Source organism: Trichechus manatus, unplaced genomic scaffold (assembly GCF_000243295.1).
Source record: "Trichechus manatus latirostris isolate Lorelei unplaced genomic scaffold, TriManLat1.0 scaffold00258, whole genome shotgun sequence".
NCBI classification, from domain to species: domain Eukaryota; kingdom Metazoa; phylum Chordata; class Mammalia; order Sirenia; family Trichechidae; genus Trichechus; species Trichechus manatus.
In genome coordinates, this window is record NW_004444194.1 from 723,499 (window position 1) to 735,929 (window position 12,431).

The window sequence follows — 12,431 nt, forward strand, 5'->3', positions numbered from 1 at the left end:
CCTCACATCTGCCTCCAGCACACCTTGGACTCCATATTGGGGTGTGGGGTGGGACAGGGCCTGCCCATTTCATCTCAGGAGGCCAGTCCCCACACCTCAGGACATTTATGAAAAAAAAGGGGGCTTCCCGATTCTCCAAGATCCTACTCAGTTCAGCCAGATGTTTCCTATATAAATGTTTTCTTCTGCCTGTTCATTTTGGTGGGTGGGTAGCCTTTCCTCCCTTCCCCACCAACCATGTCCCCTCCCAGTCTGCCCCTGGCCTCTAGGCCCCGTGAGCAGCTCGGGTGGGGTCCCTTGGTCTTCCCCACTCCTCTTTCTGTCAGTTGTCGCTCCAGCTGGCTGTATTGCTTTTTAATATTGCACCGAAGGTTTTTTAAATAAAATTTTAAAAAAAGGAAAAGAACAAAATGCTAGGAGTCTGTTTCGTGAATGGGTTGGGAGAGGGGGCAATTGAAGAGCCCAGCAGCCTCCCAGTAGAGCCTAGGATAAGGACAGAAATGTTTGGGGAGGGCAGCAGGATAGTGAGTAGGATAGAAGAGTAACCCCTTCAGGAGGGCAGGGGTATTGGCTTTGTTCTCTGACATCTTCCCCTACCCACCATCTGGAGAGTGCCTTACATACAGTACGTACTCAAATGCTTGTTGAGTGACGAGCAGTTGACTACGAGCCTTTTCTCAGTCATTCTCAGCAATCCCCATGAGGAGGGATCTCATCAAACCCCCTATACAGATGAGGCTAGCTCAGTTTAAGATGCTTGCTCAAGGACACGGGGCAGCGGGTGACACCTGTCTGCATTCTTCAAAAACCAAACCCATTGCTGTGGAGTTGATTCTGACTCATAGTGACTTTATAGGACAGAGTAGAACTGCCCCATAGGGTTTCCAAGGAGTGGCTGGTGGATTTGAACTGTCCACCTTTTGGTTAACCACTGTGCCACTGGGGCTCCCTGCATTCTTCACCCAAACAAAAAAACCAAACCCACTGTCATTGACCTGATTCTGACTCGGTGACCCCATGTGTGTCAATAGAACTGCACTTCGTGGGGTTTTCAGTGGCTGTAATCCTACAGAAGTAGATTGCCAGGCTTTTCTTCTGTGGCAACATTGGCTGGATTCCAATCATCAACCTTTTGGTTAGTAGCTGACAGCGAACTGCACCACCCAGGGGACGTGAGTTCTTTATCCAGAGGCTTCAGGTGTAATTAATGCATTTGACTTCATAGCTATATGCCTATCGGCCTTTGCACACTACAGAGAATCCAGTGTACAAGTACTGGGGGCAGGGATCTGTTCTGGGACAACGGTAGGGTCTCTAGGCCTTATATCTGCTGCATAAAAGGAACAAGAGTTTGGGCCAAGTCAAGGTTTTTACTATTGTTGTTGGTAGTAGTAACAGCTGATACTTTACAAGTCCCTACTAAATTTTAAGGCAGTTTCTCAACTCCACTGGCGTTTAAAAAATACCAGTTCCAGGGTCTGGAGAGTCAGTGTCTGGAGGTGAGGTCTGGGCATCCTCTACACCTGCGTCGGGGGTTTGGACGCACGTTAGAGATCCCTCTTCCCTAGGAAACCGCCCCCAAGAGATAAAGTCCCAGGCCACACCTCCAGGACATGGCCGCGCCAGCCCTGGCCCAGGTCCCCCGCTGGTGCAGGGGAGCGCGCGTGTGCGCGGGGCCCCGCGGGCGCGCAGCGCGGCCAGGAGCTGCGCGCCCCTCCCGCGTGTTGAAATTCAAATGAGGCGAACTCCCTAGACGCGGCGCGGCACCGGCTGAGAGGTCGAGGCTGGAGCGAGTTGGAGGGGGCCGCGCTCCAAAACTCGGCAAGTCTGAGGCTCCGAGACTCCCGGAGCTCCCGGGGCGGGGTCGAACTCGCGGCCAACGTGCGCGGCGGCGCCTTAAAGAGCTCCCGCCCACGGCGCGATGGCCACAGAGCAGTGGTTCGTGGGACCGCTACCTCAGGGTCCTGGGGAAACACCACCCCCGGGGGACCTGGAACCCGGGGCGCCGCACTGTGGAGACCCCTCGTGGTCTACGCCCCGTGACAGGCCTGCAGACCCCGCTGATCTGGAGCCCAAGGACGCTCAGGGGCCGCTACCTGAGGCCCCTGCCTCCACGCCATCCCCAGAGCCTCTGACTCCGGGACCCGGGCCGACCCCTCCTAGCCTACCCCTAGACACCATGTTCAGCCCCATCACCGAACAGCTCCACTACCTGCTGAAGAAGGCAGATGATTTCCAGAGCTACCTGCTCTACAGGTGATGCTGGACGGGACCCCAGGTGGTGGGTGACGAGACTACTCGGTAGAGAGGGTAAATGCGTTAGCCACACACACCAGGGTCGCATACTCAAAAGCATAAGAGCCAGGTAGAGGCAGTAAATGAAGCTGGCAGATTACGAAGCCACTTTGGGTGAGAGAGGAGGACTGCGTAGAATTGGGGGTGGGGGGGAGGCAACCTCGAATTTCTATCCTGAGGCAGCATGGGCCCCGTGTTGCCAAATCTCCATGACTTTGTCTCCTAGTTTGTAAATGTCAGCTCAGATTTTTAACTCTGTGTGGACTAATCAAAACCCATCTGAGGAAGATTTGGCCCACGGGCAACCAGTTTGAGACTCCAAAGGATAATGTGATTACGTGACCAGGGAAAAGGTAATTATTACGGCTGTGGTTCTCAAATTTCACTATAAATCCCCAAGGAGAGCATGTTGCATCAAAGTCAGGTGTGGGTTTTCAGGCAAGTGCTGCTGGAAGAAGGCCTGGCATCGGAGGATTTCATGACCGGGGTCCAGGTCAGAAATATAAGTGGTGGGTCGCATAGGAGAAATTAGGGGTGTGAGGGACCACAGGCAAAGGTCCCCTTCTCTCTCCAGCAGGGACCGAGTGCAGAAGGAACAGCTGGCAAAGGCCATGCCCACCTTCTTAAAGATGTGTGAGCCCTACTTCCTGTACCTGGAGGCAGCTGCACGGAGTGTACCCCCCATCTATGGAGCCCTGCAGGAGCTGGTTCGAAAAGGGGTGTGTGGAGCAGGTTTTCTGGGCCCCACACCCCTTTTCTCTCGCAGTCTCAGGCCTGGAGGGTGCGGGGGGGGGGTGCTTCTGGCAAGGCAGCTGATCTCATTATGCCTCCTCTTCCATGCAGCTGTTAGAGATCTCCCAACAGCTGACCCTGCGCCTAGAACAGCTGGTCCTCATGTATGCCTCCTTTGGGTTCGTGGACCTGGAGGAGACTGACCCCCTGAGGTAAAAGGGTAGGATGGAGGGAGGAGGGAGGAGGCAGCAGGGCCCAGAGCCTAGCCTCATCCCCACCTCTCCCATCTCCCACCAGCATCTCCTGTTTCTTCTGTGGGAGGTTCTCCATCAGCTCTTCCCATGAGGTGTCCATCTTCAGATACTGTGCCCCAGCCGCCTACACCGCCAGCCGCTTCCCCCGCTACCTCTACAAGAAGATGCGCTGGAACCTAGAGACCACCCCAGAGCCCAGCAGCCGGGGGCAAGATTCCCATGTGGATTAGTGAGTCCCCCTGCCAAAATCAAAGTGCCCCCTCCCTATGCAGAATGCAGATATGGTCCTCTAAACCACTACCACCAATTGTGAAAGGCCAACCAGGAAACTCAGGGCTTTTGAAAGGCCATCCCCACCTTTTTTTTTTTTTTTAAGTTAACCCATCTGCCCATCAAAATAAGAGTTCTCATCTTAAAAGCAGGCTGGTAGGGAAAAAAGCCTTCCATGTTGAGTCATTTCCCTACCTTAGAACTTCAGGGCAACTTCTGATAAGTTTCCACCTCACCTCCAAAACCAAAGTCCTCAACAGAAAAAGGTAGGAAACTGATCACTTTTAATTGCTACCGCCTCCCCTCTCAGCTACTTCCTGTGCTATCGAGACACATGGGAAGACACAGGCAAGAATCCAGCCAATTCCTGCGCACAGATCCAGAAGCTGTGGTCCATTGGCCGATGGGTGCCCCTAGGACCAGTCGACGATGACCTTTATTCATGGTAGGAGTGAGGGCAATGGCAAAATAGGCTTGGGTTCTGGGGGGAGGGGCGAAACCCCCTCAAAGATCATCTACCTCACCCAACACTTTCATTGGCTTCCCTTGATAATAATGATAGCATTTTGTTGTGCCGTTAAGTGTTTTATGCAGAGTCACATAACAAACCATTGAGGTCCAGACTACTAGACCCATTTTACAGAGAAGGAAACGGGTGCTCAGAGAGGTTAAGTTACCTGCCCAAGGACACACAGCTAGCTGAGTAACTGGCCAGGTCAGGGCAGCTTCCCGGAGCCAGGCCCCTCTAGGTTTCTTATCAACAAGGAAACAACCTTCCCCCAAGGTTTTCCCAAGCTAAGCTGAAACAAGGCCTCTTTTAGCATCAGCCTCTGGCTTGAGGGGAGGGGCTCCCGAGAGGCAGGGGGCGCTCACGTCTGGGCCTGTCTGTCCCTGGCTCCCAGGATTTTGTGCCCGCAGCCGCCTGGCGACTACCAGCAACTGCTGACCATCGGCTTCGAGGAGCCGTCGCACATGCTGGCCACCGACCTACTAGTGCAGATCCTCACTGGCCAGGCAGGCACTGCCCGGCCTCCGAGCGCGGCCGGGGCCTCGGCGTGGGCCGCGCAGGGATCTTGAACTGGGGAACAGGGTGGGAGCTGGGGCTTGACAGTTCCGAACTCCAGGAGATGGGGCAGGGTAGGGTCTCACTCGTTCTCCTAGTGCCGCCCGGCCTCTCCTCCCAAGGGGTAAAGGCGAACTAACCCGTCGTTTCTGCGTCCAGCACGGCCGCAAGGCCCTGCGTGTGGCGGACACACCAGTTTTACGTTAAATAAAGACGCGTTAGAAGCTCAGCGTCTGCTAGGAGCGCCGCGCCCCTCCCCTTGGGGCGGGGAGGTCCCGCCCACTCGCATGGCCTTCTGGGAGTTGTAGTTTCTAGTAAACTAGCAGGCAGATGGGCGGGCGAGAGTGCAGCGCATGCGTAACGGTGCACCTGAAGCAAAAAAACTAGCGGTGCCAGTCAACAACCGGAAGTCAAAAAATCGCGAGTTTCGGGTAGCCAGAAAATCCAGCGCCTACTGCGGGGTGTTAGGAGCCGTAGCCACGCCCATTCTCATAGTTTGACCCGGAAGTGATTTATTTATACCGCAAAAGACTTCACTTCCCAACGTGCCTCAGGACAGGGCCGGAGATCAGTTTCCGAAGGGCTGATGAGGTCAGACCTTCCTCCTCCAGGTCGCTGTCCCTCTGCGGGTTCTCCAGGGCGTGGGCTGGGTGTGAGAGTGGCTGTAAGGAATTCCAACTTGGGATCTCTAAGCCTCACCACAACTTTGGACTGGACAGGAAACCCAGGTTGAGACAGGTACTCGCCTGTTCTAAGGCACAGCGAGGGCGGGGTCAGTGTCCTTCCTGAACTGGATATTACTTACCTGTGAGTTTCCCCCTTTAAACGAAGGGACGCTTTGGCCTTTGACCCCCACTCCTCGCAACATTTTTAGAGTCAGAGGAGAGACCTAGAGCCCTGCCCTTAGGCTGTTGAGCAAAGCACTCGCCTGCCTAATGGTCCCTGGCACGTAGTATTATCATCAGCCTCATTTTATAGATGAGGAAAACAGAGGTGAGAGGTGAAGAGAATCGACAGCTAGAAAGTGGTGAAGCCGGGACTGAACACCAAAGCCCTTGCTCTTTCACGGGGTCTTCTGGTGACAATTTCTGAATACATCGTGGAATTTGTAGTGCCCAGCCCGGATCTGAATGAATTCAAAGGGGTTCTGAAGCTCCCTGATACTGATTTGAAGTAGCGCCTGTGACTTTTCCGCGGCTTAAGACTTAGAGCGGCGCCTTCCAGTAGAAATACAAAGCGATCCACATATGTAATTTCAAGTTTTCTGGTAGCTTCATTTTACAAAAAGAGGTCAAATTTATTTTAATAATTTTTTATTTTCCCAATATGTCCGAAATATTTCAACATGCAATCAGTGTAAACAGTTGAGATATTTTCCTTAAAAAAAAAAACTAAGTCTTTGAAATCTGATGTGGATTTTACACTTACAACACATTTCAGTTCAAACTAGGCACAGCACTGCCTTAGACTATCTCCCTTAAGACAAATCCACAGCACTTAAGGCTAAAGTTTCCGGTGGGTGTGGCAATACTGGGAGGGGAAGGAAACAGGCTTGATTTCGTGGGTGCTGTTGCACGAGAACTGTTTACACCCATGGTTCGCAGACTTCACCATACACCAGAATCACGTGGTTTGTTCTAGCTCGGGTGAGGCCCAAGAATGTGCATTTCTAACAAGTTCCCAAGTGATGCTGATACAGCTGGTCTAAGCACTGCATTTTGTGCTGGTCTACAACATGGTTCTCAAACTTGGCTGCCAGTCAGAACCACATGGGGAGCTTTAAAAAATACTGATGCTGAGACCCCACCCTCAGATTCTGATTTAATTCTGGGGCTCAGGTGATTTTAGTTTGCAATAAAATTAGAGAAAAGGAGCCTTAGGGGTGCAGTGGTTAAGCGCTCGGCTGCTAACGGAAAGGTCTGTGTTTGAACCCACCATCAGCTCTGCAGAAGAAAAGATCTGGCGATCTGCTCCCGTAAAGATTACAGCTTAGGAAACCCTATGGTGCAGTTCTACTCTATCATATAGGGTCTCTATGAGTCAGAATCAACTAGACGGGCACACAACAACAAAGTTAGAGAACTCCCAGGCTATACAAGTCCTGTTTACACCTCAAGTTTCTCTTGTTCAGCTCTTCACATGCTTAGTTCTTAGCTCCCCTTCTGGGAATTAAGAACAGGTTCTGGGTGTTTCTGTTTCTTCCCTTGGCAGCCCTGGCTCTTCCTGCCTTTCTCTTCAGACATCACAATGTCATGGGCAAGCATGTGGTCAGTGTGCTGATGACAGGGTTAGGGGGTAGGACCTTCTTGGGCTGAGCTGCTCTTGGGTACAGTGCTGTGTGAGTTTTTCCATTCTGTTTTATTCATTCATCCTTCATTAGCCATTTCCTGTGCCTCTGCAGGGTCAGGCCTATCGCTAGGCCCAGGGCATACAGAGTTGGACAGATCCAGGAGTTTAAATAGAGGGCAGTGGTGACTCAGTGGTAGAATTCTCACCTTCCACGCAGGAGACCTGGTTTCAATTTCCAGCCAATGCACCTCATGTGCAGCCACTGCTTGTCTGTCAGTGGAGGCTTGCATGTTGCTATGATGCTGAACAGGTGTTAGTGGAGCGTCCAGACTAATATGGACTAGGAAGAAAGGTCTGGTGATCTGCTTCTGAAAATCAGCCAATAAAAACCCGATAGATCACAGTGCTCTGATTCTGTTGTGCGTGGGGTCACCATGAGTAGGGGGCTGACAGCTAATAACAACAGGAGTTTAAGCAGTGATTCTAAAACTTTTCTGGGTCTCAGTGCACCTCCAGCAAGCTGTTTGTTAAACTATAGCTGCATTCCTCAGAATATGACCACACATAGTTTTATAAACCACTTAGGGCATTCACAGATCCCCTCGAGCCCCATCCAGGGGGCCTTGAAACCCTTGTCCCAGGACAGAGAAATCAACCACGGCTTGCAAACTGACAGCCAGCCACGGGCCCCACTGCAAACTGGTGGTGTTTGTGCCGATGCCAACCCCCCAAAAAAATTTTTTTAAAGGTTTTTCTAAATAGTCACGATCATTTAAAGTTCGGTAGATTTCTCTTTTGAAAGCTGGGTTGCCAGTTGCTTTTGAAAAGCAGAAGCTCAGGCATCACTGAGCTCACTCATTTGTTTTCCAGCACACCCCAGACTCCACCCCTCCCTATTGCTTCACAACGGGCCTATTTTCTTCTCCTTAGTATCTGCCTCGCCCCGGTAGACATCTGAGTTTTCAACTGCTGGGCAGAGTATCAACATGCCTTGCCAAGGAGCTTGCGCCCCCCACTTGTTTGGGGGGCAGCTACTGTCTACGTCTCCAGGGCAGGAACAGCCTCTTTTCATCTCCGTCTAGCCAGCGCCCAGCGCGGGGCAAGCTGCTGGCACCAATAAATTTTGACAACGCGGCTGGGAAACGGAGGGCGTGAGCGCGTCGGTCCGGACGCCGCAGTTCGCGCCCGCGCCGCCAGGGGGCAGCAGGACCCGGGCCGGGCCAGCCTGGGAGGCGGGCGGCGGAGGAACAGGGCGATAAGAGTGCAATCCGCAAACTGGACCGCACCTCCTGCGGCTTTCTCAGACCTCCCTCCGCCCGCCGCACTCCGGCCCCACCCCAGGCCACGAGGACCCAGAAACAAACAGCCTGTATTGCCCAGGAAGAAGGGGCTTTATTGGGGTGTGGAGGGGCAGCCGAGGCAGTGACCCTGGCCCTCTAACTGTCAAGGCCCGAGGGAGAGGCTGGCTGGGTTTGCAGAGTTACAAGGAAAAGGGCTGGACAGTTTCACTTACAGGGATGGGGGTAGTGGTCAGGTTCCCGGAGGGGACTAAACAGTTTTACAGAAGGGACTGATCAATTTCATAAAGCCAGGCTCAAGGATGAAATGGTCGATTTCACCGTCCCCTGTGCGGACAGTTGAACCCTCTCCAGGCCTCCCAGCAATCCGGGGGCACTCCTGGGGCGGCCCCGACCCTGTCCTCCGACGTGAAGCTTCCTTCCTCCGCAGGTTCCAGCCTGCTCAAACCTCAAGGCTTGCGCTCCTCCTGGGGAAAGGGGGCCAGACGGAAGGCCGGCCTCAGGGACCCGCGCACCGCGGTGGGGACGCCCAGTGCGGGGTGGGGCGGTTTGGGCCTCTGGCCCACTGCCTCCTCTTCAGCCCGTGGCCGCGCCCTGGCCATTGTGTTCTGGCCCAGAGTGGCGGCTCAGCGGGAGAGGACATGCAGCTTCCCTGAGCCAGCGTTCTGGCGCGCACGGAGGGGGAACGACAAGCACTCGGGCACGGTGGTAAGGGGCTCCTACCTACTCCAGGCCGTTCTCTGAAGCCTTCCTGCGGGGGGGCCAGATCACCGCCAGTTTTCCGTTGCCCGTACTCGCTGCGGCGGAAGGGGGCGCTCAGCCGGGGCTGCCCCTCCTCTCACCTGCTGGTGGCAGCCAGGACAGAGGAGGCCAGCCGTGCCCCTTAAATACACACAGGCGTTCACCCCCCTCCTCCACGTGGAGGCCTCCATCTAGCTCTAGGGACCCAGAAACCTGAGGGAGGAGAGAGGAGAACACCAGAGTGGGGAGGCAGGAGCCCGAAAGTTCAGAGACAGGACCCAGGATAACAAAAGCGAGGCAGAGGTCCCTAGAATACGACGAAGAGGAAGGCACCCGAATATCCCTGCCTGGGCATAGGGAGGTGGATCTTGGAGTCGACCACTTGGGGTGGGGGGGGTGGAGTACCCAGGAGTGGGCAGCTCAGACGGGTGGGCAGGAAACAGAATTGAGAGGAGTCTCTGAACCTCGAGAATCGGAAGGACAGAGGAGGGGCCACTGGAGTTGGGTAGTCGGGACGCGCGGCTGGGCCCTAGGGGACCCCGGCATCCCAGCACCCGCGTCTCACCCGTGAGGCTTGGCGCGGGCTCCTTGAACTCGGCGGTGCCGTAGACACTACGCCGCTGGCGCTGCAGCTCCCGCTCGCGCTCGCGCACCTGGCACACCTCCTGCTCCAGCAGCGACAGCTCGGCCAACTGCGGGGCGCGGGCCAGCACCGGGCACCCGCCCTGCGCGGCCGAGCGCCGCAGGCCTCCAGGTTTGGGCGGCCGCTGCGGGCCTGCGCCGCCCGCAGGCGAGGGGCCGCGCTCCCCGACAGCCTCGAAGAATCGCTTGAGCTCGCCCAGTGGCTGTGGCGGTGACCGGGAACTTGGTTCACGGGCGGCAGGGCGCGCTAGCGCCGCCTGGCGGTGGGCCTCCCGCTCGATTTCTCGCTGCATCTGCGCGCCCGCTCGCGCGCGTTCTAAGGCGCGCGGGAGCGCGGGGCCCGGCCCGGGCCGGCTGAGCACCGGCCGCACGCGCAGCTCGACAAGTTCGCTGCCCGCGCGGCCTGGACTCAGGCCTCGGCTCCGGCGCAGGCTCGCCTCGCGTTCGCAGCTGCGCCGGATTTCGCGCTCGATGGGCGTCTCCATGAGCGGCTTCTCGGGGTACGGTGGGCGGGCCTCGGGGCGCAGTGGGAAACGCGGCTGGGTGGTTTCCAGGTCTGACCCCGAAGAGGGAGTCTTGGGATCCTGGGGGGGACACTGTCCCGAGACCTCCGCGCTCTGCGCTTGGGACGGCCCGAGGTCTTCGCTGCCCGGCCCGAGGTTCTCAGAACCCCCGGCTGCGGACGACCTGGGACCCTCCGCGTCCTGCCCTGCAGGTGACCCGCAGACTTGGCTGTCTTCCTCGGGAGTATCGGCGCCCTGCTCTGTAGAGGGCTCCGGCTCGGGGACCTCGCCGCCAGGCCTGGGGACGTCGGCGTTCTGCTCTGCGGCAGGCCCGGGGGCTTCTTCTCTATCTGCCTCGGGGAGTTCGTGTCCCCACTCTTCAGACGACTCCAGGGCTCCGCTCTCCGGCCCGGGGGCCTCAGTGTGCAGCGTTTGGAGCAGCTTGGAAGCCTCCGTTCCCAACGCCGGGGTTTTGATGCCCAGAGCTGGGACACCGTGCGCTGCGCGGCACCTGTGGCCACAGTCGCCTCCCGCGGGCTCCACGGTGTCGCCCGTACTATCCGCTTCTCTGACCCGCCTCTGGCCTCCAAGAACCGCCTCCAGAGACAGGGCCGGGCACCACCCCCGGCACCTGCCGGGAAAACTTCGGCCCTGCCCTGGCCCCGCCCTCGGGGCTGGGGAGACCGCGCGGGGCACGGGATTTAGTCCACTGGCCAGGCCGAGGTTCGCTCCCTGCACTGGGCTTCTCTGAAGAGGGTTTCCCTAGACCCGGCCCACTACCTGGGGGTCGACTCTGGGTGCCGTGTTCGCCCGCCACTGGAAGCCACCGTGGCACCTTTGAGGCCCCACGTCCCCGTCATTGCCCAGGAGGGTGTCCCAACTGTGCGCCGGGCTGGCCTTCTGGCGGGGGTGTCCACTGAAACTATCTTTCCGGGGCCTTACCAGCCCCTCCCAACTGATGCCCAGCCCGCGGGCAGCGACGCTCCTGGCCTGGGAGCTCTCCACGTTCCACCCCTGCCGCGCACAGCTCGGCCTGAGGGGGCGCCTGGAGCCACCTCTAGGCGGGCCTGGGTCTTTCTTTCAGTCCCTGGGCTCAGCGAGACTCCAAGCTGTTGTGGCCGTCCCTGTCAGGCTCAGAGGCCGCTTCACCTCACCCTCTCCAGGAAAAAGTCCGCCAAGCGTCAGGCTGAGGGAGAAAGGAAAGACCTACACAGCGTGCCCGGGTTGCGGTTAAAAGATTGTCGATTACCATGGACGGCTGGGGAGGCCCTGATAGGGCAGGAGGCATCCAGGCTAGCGGGAGGGAGCAGCTCCCTGTGGTTGGGGCTACATTCATGTCTTCAATGGCAGGATCCACACCCCACCTACCACCAAGGACAGTCTCCACTCTCCCCAGAATCTGGCCACCACCACCATGCTGGGGTGGCTGGGGAGAAAGAAGTAGTTACCTAGAGAAAGAGGGAGACTACACAGCCTCAAACCAAGAGCCAAATCCTGTTGCCTACCAGTCAATTCTGACTCATGGCGACCCCATGTGTCAGAGGGGAAAACTGCTCTATAGAGTTTTCTTGTCTGTAATCTTTATAGAAGCAGATCCTTAAGCTTTTCTTCCAAGGGATCACTGGGTGGGTTTGAACTGCCAACCTTTAGGTTAGTGGTAAAGTGCAAACCATTTGTGCCATCCAGGGACCTTACATAGCCTTACTGGAACCCCCAATAATCCAACTGCCTGATTACCCCTTTCCCCAATCCCTGGCCATGGTGACACCCCTCCCCTCTTCCACCCTCTCACTCTACCCCGTTTTATATCCCAACTTCAAGTTGCGGCCCTCCTCCCTCTGACCATCTGACCCCTCCCCACCACCACCATCTCCGCTTTGGCCTAATGGAATCAGAACAACCTGGGTTATTACCACTTATTACCTATGGGAACTTGAACAAGGCGAGAGCCTTCTCCAAGCCTCAGTTTCCTTACCTGTAAAATGGGGCTAACAGTGCCTACTCACTTCTGAGGTTATAAGTATATATCCTTACATACGTCTTGAAAGGGTTGTCTCAAATACCCTCTCCACTTCATCATCTCTTGTTCTTCCTCCAGCCATGCTAACCTACCCCACTGAGGCTTCCTGTCCTCAGGACACCAATAACCTCCCTTGCAAGATTCAGTCACTGGCTCCTTCTCTGTCCTCATCTTCTGTGATGGTTTATTTTATGTGTCAGTTTGGCTAGGCTAAGGTTCCCAGTGGTTCTGTCAAAACTACCATCTGTGGACTCACAAAATGCCTTATCCACTGTCATGGTATCCCACCCACCATTGCCTCGGATCAAGGAACTCACTTCACAG

The 12,431-nt window shown here is 56.2% G+C and overlaps 2 protein-coding genes across 4 annotated transcripts; one reads left to right on the forward strand and one right to left on the reverse strand.

Annotated features, from left to right (window-relative positions):
• The first annotated feature begins 1,921 nt into the window (after window positions 1-1,921).
• Window positions 1,922-4,670, forward strand: CUNH19orf67 (chromosome unknown C19orf67 homolog). The gene is made up of 6 exons (XM_012559527.2): window positions 1,922-2,256; window positions 2,870-3,014; window positions 3,139-3,239; window positions 3,325-3,510; window positions 3,862-3,996; window positions 4,454-4,670. The coding sequence occupies exons 1-6, from the start codon at window positions 1,922-1,924 to the stop codon at window positions 4,626-4,628; spliced, it is 1,077 nt and encodes a 358-aa protein (XP_012414981.1). The 3' UTR covers window positions 4,629-4,670.
• Window positions 4,671-7,215: 2,545 nt separating this feature from the next.
• Window positions 7,216-10,069, reverse strand: MISP3 (MISP family member 3). Of its 3 annotated transcripts, none has more exons than XR_002822861.1 (3): window positions 9,508-9,641; window positions 8,925-9,155; window positions 7,216-8,668 (listed from the first exon to the last, which is right to left on the reverse strand). XR_002822861.1 is itself a non-coding variant. In XM_004389726.2 (3 exons), exons 1-2 carry the CDS (start codon window positions 10,067-10,069, stop codon window positions 8,925-8,927), a joined length of 636 nt encoding a protein of 211 aa, XP_004389783.1. In that variant the 3' UTR covers window positions 7,216-8,668. The 3 variants fall into 3 exon arrangements, 1 of the variants encoding a protein (XP_004389783.1); XR_002822862.1 differs by having other exon boundaries at window positions 8,925-9,083; window positions 9,508-9,634; XM_004389726.2 differs by having other exon boundaries at window positions 8,925-8,998; window positions 9,508-10,069.
• Between the last annotated feature and the right edge of the window lie 2,362 nt (window positions 10,070-12,431).

What these genes read in the sequence shown, in the direction of transcription:
- MISP3 (XM_004389726.2), bottom strand. Translation starts at nt 10,069, where the DNA reads ATGGAGACGCCCATCGAGCGCGAAATCCGGCGCAGCTGCGAACGCGAG. An exon ending in GCCCGCGCCAAGCCTCACGG is followed by an intron (nt 8,999 to 9,507) that starts GTGAGACGCGGG and finishes CTTCCGCCGCAG; the next exon opens with CGAGTACGGGCAACGGAAAA.
- CUNH19orf67 (XM_012559527.2), top strand. Translation starts at nt 1,922, where the DNA reads ATGGCCACAGAGCAGTGGTTCGTGGGACCGCTACCTCAGGGTCCTGGG. An exon ending in AGGAGCTGGTTCGAAAAGGG is followed by an intron (nt 3,015 to 3,138) that starts GTGTGTGGAGCA and finishes TCTTCCATGCAG; the next exon opens with CTGTTAGAGATCTCCCAACA. An exon ending in CAAGATTCCCATGTGGATTA is followed by an intron (nt 3,511 to 3,861) that starts GTGAGTCCCCCT and finishes CTCCCCTCTCAG; the next exon opens with CTACTTCCTGTGCTATCGAG.